The sequence below is a fragment of the Prinia subflava genome, chromosome 12 (assembly GCF_021018805.1).
Source record: "Prinia subflava isolate CZ2003 ecotype Zambia chromosome 12, Cam_Psub_1.2, whole genome shotgun sequence".
Taxonomy (NCBI): Eukaryota; Metazoa; Chordata; class Aves; order Passeriformes; family Cisticolidae; genus Prinia; species Prinia subflava.
In genome coordinates this window covers 12,557,757-12,566,596 of record NC_086258.1, presented here as the reverse complement: position 1 = coordinate 12,566,596, position 8,840 = coordinate 12,557,757, and the positions used below count along the sequence as shown (strand labels likewise).

At 65.9% G+C, this 8,840-nt stretch overlaps 1 protein-coding gene across 2 annotated transcripts; it reads left to right on the top strand.

Annotated features, from left to right (window-relative positions):
* The first annotated feature begins 3,331 nt into the window (after window positions 1-3,331).
* Window positions 3,332-6,484, top strand: SSTR2 (somatostatin receptor 2). 2 transcript variants are annotated; one of them, XM_063409591.1, is made up of 2 exons: window positions 3,332-3,533; window positions 3,989-6,484. In XM_063409591.1, the coding sequence occupies exon 2, from the start codon at window positions 4,050-4,052 to the stop codon at window positions 5,163-5,165; it is 1,116 nt and encodes a 371-aa protein (XP_063265661.1). In that variant the 5' UTR covers window positions 3,332-3,533; window positions 3,989-4,049; the 3' UTR covers window positions 5,166-6,484. The 2 variants fall into 2 exon arrangements, with proteins under 2 accessions (XP_063265661.1, XP_063265662.1); XM_063409592.1 differs by lacking the exon at window positions 3,332-3,533 and adding an exon at window positions 3,541-3,856.
* The last annotated feature ends 2,356 nt before the right edge of the window (window positions 6,485-8,840 follow it).

Sequence of the window (8,840 nt, the reverse complement as noted above, 5' to 3'; positions counted from 1 at the left end):
GGGCCGGGGGAGCGCGGAGTTCCAGCCGCCGCCGCCGCGGGCGGGGCGGATCAGCCCGTGCTGTCACAGCCGTGACATTTCCAGCTGGAACAAAGCCTGGCTGCCAAGGCCAGCCTGTTCAGCCCCGGTTTAATGCGCAGGACCCTCCGACGAGCCAGGGACGGCGGGCAGGAGCCGGGATCTCGGCCCCGGCTGCCAAGGGCTCATTAGTGCCAGCGGCTCCGGGACGTGATTCACCGGGAACGCTCTGGCCGAGCCTGCCCCGGCCCCTCCAGAGATCAATAAACCAATTACGGAGGCAAAGAACGGCGGGGCGGGAAGGGGAGGGCAGGAACCGGCTGTGAGGAGGTCTGGAAGCAGCGGGAGCCGGAGCGGGGAGTGGAGGGGAGAGCCCCGGGAGTGCTGAGAGCGCTGGATCCCGCGGGGGGTGGATGCTGCCCTGGATTCCATGGGGATGTGCCCTAGATACAGGCAGGTCCGGATGCTGCCCTGCATCCCGGGAGTGTCTGGATGCTGCCCCCGGCGCAGGTGAAGGCGCCGGCGCCTCTCCCCCGCCATCCATCAGCGCTGCAGACGCTGGCGATTAGATCTGGCAGCCACCAGCCGGGTCCTGCCGCGCCTCGGGGTGCGGGGACACGGCCCAGGCTGTTTGTCTGGCTAATTAGCAGAAAGCGAAGCCTCTCCCCAGCCCGGGCATCCCTGAACCGCAGCCAGGCCGCCTCCAGGCAGGAATCAGCAGAGCCACCGAAGCCACCCGGGGCTGCTGGGCTGGAGCTGGGGAGAGGCAGGGAAAGGGCAGTGCCAGCCCGAGTGCCCCTGGGACACAAACACCACGGTCTGCCCGTGCTGGCCTTGTCCCCACGGCCGCAGGGGACAGCGGGGTCCCTCTGAGGGCAGTGCTGCGGCCTCACAGAGCTGCTCTCTGCGAAGAGAGGTCGTCATCTCCAAGAGATCCACAGGGATGCTCGGGCTGGCTGCGTGTGGGAGCAAATCCCTCCCCTCCTGACACTGGGGAGCAGCAGCTGCGCCCCCCCAGCCCAGCCCAGCCCAGCCCGGCCCAGCACGGCCTCCTTCATCCTGCAGAACTCCAGCGTTCCCCTGCCCCCATCCCCCGGATCCAGGAGAAAGGCCAGCTCACCCTGCCCCTCCGTTGGCATCCCAGCCCCAGCTCCTTACAACACTCCTTTCCAGGACAGGGGTCGAGAGCGCTGATTTCCACTGGGACTCTCGTGGAACAGCTGGGAATGGACGGCACAAAGCTTGGAAGGGCTTTTAAAGCCTCTCTGTGGTCACGTAACCCCCGTGCCCCTCTCCCGGGGGTTACTGCGGCCGTGTGGGGAGGGGCTGTGTGTCCTCCCCTCCCCAGCCCTGCCAGTAAATCGCTTTTCAGCGCAGAGGATGCTTCCCAGGCAAAAGGACAAAGAGGAGTTGATCTGCCAGCACCAAACCAGCTGCTGGTGCAGCGTCCCTCTGAACCAGGGACCACCCAGGGACGCAGAGCAGACTCTGCACTGGGCTTTAATTCAGCCCCAAAACTGGGCAGAATAAAATAAAAACAATCCCTTCAAAAGGCTCAAGGATGGCTTCCTGACTCAGCCAGCTCCTGGATGGAGATCAGCTCCAATCAGCTCCTCAATACCCACCGGGCCGTCATTTCATTAATTTTATGGGGTTTTTAATGAAGATCAGATCTGGGTTCAGCCAGGCTGAACTGGCTGCCTTCCCCCAGCTCCCTGGCCCCGGCTTCCCAAGGAGGTGGAAGGCAGGGCGAGGCTGGAGCCCTGCTGCTCCAGAGGCAGCCCCGGCCGGCTGGGAGCACGCTGGGATCCCTGTGCTCCCCCTGCCCCCTGCTCCAGCCCTCTGCACTCTCTCCAGCTGGGAGAGGCCCCTGCCAGCCCGGGCTGGGGCTGCCAGGGCTCGGTGACCGAGGCAGCCAGGGGAGGGACGTGGCAACATCTCCCGTTCCGCGGGGAAATTCCAGGAGGCAGCACTGGGAATGCTCCCAGCGAGGCGGCTCCGTGCTCTCCCTTCCCACTGCCAGGGGAAGGGCACGGCCGGGACATCGCTCCTGGGCACAGCGACCAGGAGAGGATAAAACAGCTCTGGAAGGGTCACAAGGCACCAAAGCCCTCTCCTGGGCTGTCCTTCCTCCTCCCCTGCACTCCTCGGGACACCCCGAGGGCAGCACCCCCGAGATCCCATCCCCACCCCGAGCCTCTCCTCCACAGCTTCCCTCCTCTCCCGCTATTACCGGGACATTAATTCCCACATCATCTTCAGCAGAAGCAGCTTTTTCCTGCCTCCTAAAGATTAATGAGGCTGATAACTGCTCTGCCGGTGCTCCAGGACCTGATGTCTTTAGAGCCGCCTTGGGAAGTGGATGGCGAAGTGAAAGCGAGGAGCTCCCGGCCGCACTCAGCAGCGTCAGCGCGGGGCTCTTTGTTCACAGTCACTCTTAATTTCCTGCTCTCTATTGTCTCCTGGACAAGCGATGGAAAGAGGGGCAGGAATAGAGATAATTTAATTGCTCTCGAGATCCCAAACAAACCGGGGCGGAGGTTATCTGCCCCAAACCTCTCCTATTCCTCCTCCAGGGAGAGGCTGTGGCAGGAGCCACCTGCACTGCACAAGTCCCCAGAGACCCCAAATATTTCAGGATCACCTCCCGACCCCTCCCAGATGGGAGGACCAGCAAGGACCTGCCTTGGCTTGGCTGTGAGGCAAGATGCAAACTCCTGGGGCCAAGGCATCTCCAGCGCTCCAGGGAGACTTTAGGGCTCTCAGAGGCCTCTTGGGCCACCCTGCACTGGGGTCACAGTGTGGCCACCACGCTGCCACCTCCCTGCTGCTGGCTCGGGAGCAGCTGAGGCTGTGGCTGGAACCAAAACGCTGCTGGACAGTGGGGTGGGAGGGCTGGAGGAAGGGTGGGCACGGCAGGAGAGGGAACGCAGGCAGGGCAGGCAGGGAGAGCAGGGCAGGGCGGGCAGGGCAGGGCAGAGCGGGCAGGGTGGGCACGACAGGGTGGGCAGGGCAGGGTGGGCAGGGCAGGGTGGGCACGGCAGGGTGGGCAGGGCAGGGTGGGCACGGCAGGGTGGGCAGGGCAGGGTGGGCAGGGCAGGGTGGGCACGGCAGGGTGGGCAGGGCAGGGTGGGCACGGCAGGGTGGGCAGGGCAGGGTGGGCAGTGTGGGGAAGGGGGGCAGGGCAGGGCGGGCAGGGCAGAGCGGGCAGGGTGGGCACGGCAGGGTGGGCACGGCAGGGTGGGCACGGCAGGGTGGGCAGTGTGGGGAAGGTGGGCAGGGCAGGGTGGGCAGCCGGGGCGCTGCGGGCTGTCCCCGCCCCGGCCCCGCAGAGCCGCCCCGCGCGGGGCGGGGCGCAGCCGGTGCGCTGGTCCAGCGGCGGAGCCGCGCCGGGAGCGGGTGCGCGGAGCCGTGCGGGGCCGGGCGGGCGGAACCGAGCGGAGCCCAGCGGGGCAGCGGCTCTGCCGGCGCCTCCCCGGTGCCCGCCGGGCAGGGCCGGGCGGCGGCGGGAGCAGGTGAGCGGCGGGGCAGCAGCGCCCGGTGCCCTCTGCAGCGGAGAAACGGGGCCGGGCGTGGGGGGCTCCCCGCGGAGAGCTCGCCGCCCACCGGAGCCGCCCGGGCTCGGTGTGCCGCTGGCGGCTCGGGGGAAGGGGCTGCACCTGCCGAGCGGCCGGGAGAGGAGGAGGATTTCCCCCGGCGCTCGGTGCTCCCGGGCATCAGTCGCACCCACCGGAGCGCACCCGCTGGATTTGTGGAGTCGTAAAGGCTCCGGGATCGCCAGAGCCGGGAGAAGCTGCGGCGTGTTCGGGCAGGCTGCGCCAGGAGGCGACACGGGGAGGTGGGCTGGGAACCCCCCCTGCAGGGAGCCTCTCTCCCGCCGAGCTCGGCAGCGGGATGGACAGATCCTCCCCGGGAATCCCTTCATTTTTATTTACCCCCTGATTTCTAGAATCTTCTCCTCTCTCCCCAGAGCCAGGGAAGATGCCAGCTCGGCTCCTCTGAGCCAGCGGTGCCCAGGGAGCGGCAGAGCCATGGAGCTGGAGTACGAGCTGCCCAACGCCACCGCCTTCTGGTTCTCCCCGCCGTCCCCCTTCGACAACTTCTCCCTGGAGGCGCCCACCAACGCCTCCCAGAACGCCACGGGCCAGCACTTTGACCTGACCAGCAATGCCATCCTCACCTGCATCTACTTCGTGGTCTGCATCATCGGGCTGTGCGGCAACACGCTGGTCATCTACGTCATCCTCCGCTACGCCAAGATGAAAACCATCACCAACATCTACATCCTCAACCTGGCCATCGCCGACGAGCTCTTCATGCTCGGGCTGCCCTTCCTGGCCATGCAGGTGGCCCTGGTGCACTGGCCCTTCGGCAAAGCCCTCTGCAGGATCGTCATGACGGTGGATGGCATCAACCAGTTCACCAGCATCTTCTGCCTGACCGTCATGAGCGTTGACCGCTACCTGGCTGTCGTCCATCCCATCAAATCTGCCAAGTGGAGGCGGCCCAGGACAGCCAAAATGATCAACGTGGCCGTTTGGGGCGTCTCCCTGCTGGTGATCATGCCCATCATGATTTATGCTGGGGTGCAGCACAACCACGGCAGGAGTAGCTGCACCATCATCTGGCCGGGAGAGTCGGGCGCCTGGTACACGGGATTCATCATCTACGCCTTCATCCTGGGCTTCCTGGTGCCTCTCACCATCATCTGCCTCTGCTACCTGTTCATCATCATCAAAGTCAAGTCCTCGGGCATCAGGGTGGGCTCCTCCAAGAGGAAAAAGTCCGAGAAGAAAGTCACCAGGATGGTGTCCATCGTGGTGGCCGTCTTCATCTTCTGCTGGCTCCCCTTCTACATCTTCAACGTCTCCTCCGTGTCCGTGCTGATCGTGCCCACGCCCGTGCTCAAGGGCATGTTCGACTTCGTGGTGGTGCTCAGCTACGCCAACAGCTGCGCCAACCCCATCCTCTACGCCTTCCTGTCCGACAACTTCAAGAAGAGCTTTCAGAACGTGCTGTGCCTGGTGAAGGTCAGCGGCATGGACGAGGCCGACCGCAGCGACAGCAAGCAGGACAAATCCCGCCTCAACGAGACCACGGAGACGCAGAGGACCCTGCTCAACGGCGACCTGCAGACGAGCATCTGAGGGGACAGCGGGGCTCGTCCCGCCCGCGCCCCGCCTCTCCCGGCTGCAGCACGGGGGTGGCACCTCGGGGTCGGGGCAGAAATGCCACCTGAGGGGACGGCTGCGAGCACCCGGTGGCCTCGGGGGTCCTCTGCTGGGCTCCTCTCTGCTGGGTTGTCCTTCAGGTGCTGGGGAGGAGCCGGGTCAGGAGGAGCTGCCTCGTCAGAAAACAAAGACAGCTCACGGCAGCGCGGCGCATTTCCACACCAAAGTGCCACCGCGGGCGCAGGTAGGGCCGGGGTGGCTCTGCTGGGTCCCCCGTGCCACCCTCGGGGCCGGCTGGCTTTGGGGCTGTGCCCCACGTGCACCTGGACACACAGGGGACCTCGGGAGGCCACAGGTGTGTGACAACACGGGCACGCAGCGACCTGGCGGCGGCTCCCGGCGAGTGTCGCTGCCGAGGAGAGCAGGATGTTTGGGATTGCGTTTTCCCCGGGTTCTTCCTGACTCCGTGGGGTGCCCTGCAGCCTCCCCGTGCTGTGCGACTGCCGCAGCCGCCCTGAACACGCCGGCACGGAGGTGACTCCTCCACGGGAAGAGCCCCTCTGGCCCCACCCTGCCTCCTCCAGCCCTGCCACGTCCCGCTGCTGCAGAGCCCTTCCCCTGCCCCTGCCGCGGCGTCACCTGCCCGCAGATTTCACCCTCGGATGGAGAATTTCCCCCTTTTCCCTCGCCGCCGGCCGCTGCCCCTCCCACCGCCCGCATCTGCCGCGATCGCTGCTCCGGGCACCCGCGGCACGGGCGCTTTCCTGCTGGGAAAGCCTCGGGAGTGTTTGAGCAGCGGTGACACATCGGAGAGCGCCTGGCACGGGCACCTGGCACCGCCGGCGGCTCCTGCACCCGGCTGGGACCGGGGTTTGTCCGGCCGCGGCTCCGAGGATCTCTGGGGTGACACCTCCCTGCTCCTTCCAGGCAAGTCACGCTGGAGGCAGCGCTGATGGAGAGGATGGGCACGGGAAGGGGGTGCTGGGGCTCGGTAGGAGCCGAAGGGACCGGGCAGAGCAGACAACGGAGCTCTCGGCGGCTGGGGATGAGGAAGGGCAGGGCAGCACGGATCCATCCCGCTGGATCGTGCACTGTGCGAGGGGCGGTGGGGCTGGCCCCACATCCACTCTATTTGGCTTCCCAAGATTGTCCCAAAGAGCTCGGCCCTGTCCCTGTCCCTGTCCCTGTCCCTGTCCCTGTCCCTGTCCCTGTCCCTGTCCCTGCCCCTGCTGCCCTCCCAGCTCTGCACAAACGCAGGGCTCTGGAGCCCTGGCCCCCAGCGCTCCCCTCCTCTGCCCCTCCTCTGCCAGCGCGGCGGGAGCTCCAGGGAAAGCCCAGGGGAGAGGGAGAAGCGGCGGCTTCCTGCTGGAGCGCCCGGAGCAGCTGCTGTGCCAGAGGCCGGATCTGTTCACAGGCCCCCGTTCCAGAGCTGAGCCGTGGGAATGTGGGGTTTAGGTGGAGAAAGCAGCCGGGGCTGGGTCACCCTGCCCTGTCCCAGCCCACCCTGGTGTCACAGCACCGCCGAGCCCTCCCCTGGCAGTACAAAGAGCGTGGCAGGCGAGGCTGAGCACGGGGTGCCACCGGCTTTGGGGTCCCCTTGCTCAGCCCCGCACCCCCGGGCCGTGCTCCACCGAGAGCAGCAGCTCTGGCAGGAGTTTTCCCATAGCTCTGCTCAGCTCCTGCAGCAAATCCCAGCCTGGGGCATCCCATCCCTGCCGGCTCCCCAAAAAGGGCTCAGTGCCAGGCTGGGTACCTGCTCCCGGCTCGGCTCAGGCGTTTACCTCAAGACAAAGCAGAGCCATGTCAGCAATTGTTTGCCTTTAACCCTTTCCTGCTCCTCCGAGGAGCGGTGCCAGCGCTCAGGTGCCCATGTGGCACCTCCCTGTGCCCTCGCTGGGCACTGGGCGCAGCCCTGGGAGCGAGGCTGAGCCGGGCTCCGGGAGGAGCAGGTCCCTGCTGAGGCTGCGGGGATGAAGGCACCGGCAGCAGGGCAGGGCAGGGCAGGGCAGGGCAGGGCAGGGGGAGTCGCTGCCCGAAAAGGGCCAGCAGGGCTGAGGCTGGGTGACACAGGTGGGACAAGGCTGGGTGGCACAGCCGGGGTGAGGATGGGTGGCACAGCCGGGGTGAGGATGGGTGGCACAGCTGGGACCAGGCTGGGTGGCACAGCTGGGACCAGGCTGGGTGGCAGAGCCAGGGTGAGGATGGGTGGCACAGCTGGGACAAGGCTGGGTGACACAGCTGGGACAAGGCTGGGTGACACAGCTGGGACAAGGCGGGGTGGCACAGCCGGGGTGAGGCTGGGTGACACAGGTGGGACAAGACCAGGTGGCACAGCTGGGGACAAGGCCGGGTGGCAGAGCCGCAGCGATGCGTCAGTGCCGCCGTGGGCACTCCGGGGGAGGCGGCTGCGTGCAGAGCGGGCGTGCAGCAGGGAGGGGCAGGTGTGGAGCCCCAGCCTCACCTGCAGCCAGCACCAACCCGGATCTGCCGGGTCTGGCTCCAGCCCTGCCGCCAAAATCCCGATGGATGAGGGAGGGGATGTATCCCAGCTGTATCCCCGCAGGAACCTCCAGCTGGGAGCAGCCTCCCTCTGCGCTGGTTTGATGTGGAAATACAGAAATCCTGGGAATCCCTAGCCCTGGGGAGGAGCCGTGCCCAGGTCAGCTCTGTCCTGCAGTGACACCTCTGGGTGTTCAGAGCTGTGATCTGAAATGTGTCCCTCCTTTGCACGCAGGGGCTCTGCTGGGGTGGGGATAACGGGGCTGCAGGTGAGGAATGAGGGGTGTGGGGCGCTGCCACCGACACCCCAAAGGCCACCAAAGCAGGATGCAACAGGGCAGGGGCACGAGGCGGCTCCTTGGGGCCTCCAGGGCTCTCCTTGGCCACCTTTCCACAGCTCACCAAGGAAAAAGGGCAGGAAAGCAAAATGTGCTGCCTTGGAGCGCTGGGAGGGAGCTGCAGGCACGGCCCAACAGTGGCTGTAAAAGCAGCAAAATAAAACCTTCTGCTGTTCATTGCTGACTAATAAACATCAGCACCGCTGCTGCTGCTGCCCGTAACGAAGTTTTCCTTCCCAGCCATTTGATTTTAGTGGGAACTTGACCTCAGATTGGATCTGCTCTGCAAAGCCTCGCAGGGCTGCTGGCGGCGGGATGAGAAATCTCTGCCGGTGATGGCAGAGCCGAGAGACTGAGCCTCACACACAGACTGGCCCGGGGCAGCAGGGATGAGGGACAGGGAAGGGCTTTTCCCAACTCCGAGGTGATGGGAAGCACGGAGCAGGGTGTGCCACAAGCTCCCGGGGATGCCTGGAGCAGGGATCCGGCCTCTGGGGAATGGGTCACTCCTGCACCAGCCTAAAAATCCCAGCGTGGCCTCCCCAAAGCCTGTGGGAACCAATTCCCAGCAAATCCTGCTGGGGTGGGCAGGAGAGGCTGGGCTGGACCTGGAGCCTTCCTGGAGCATCCCTGCATCTCCTCGTGCCGGCTCCAGCACTGCCTTGGACTGAAATAATCTCCTGAACTGCACTGCCGTGACTCCGGAGGGTTTCCCCACCCTGGCACAGTGGAAGAGCCTTGTCTTTGTGAGAGACTCCACCAAGAGCTCCCTGCCCACCCAGCTCCACCCCAGGCCAGGAGAGCTCCAGCCTCA

Bases quoted from the DNA above. Each gene is read 5' to 3' on its own strand.
- SSTR2 (XM_063409591.1), top strand. From the start codon at position 4,050: ATGGAGCTGGAGTACGAGCTGCCCAACGCCACCGCCTTCTGGTTCTCC.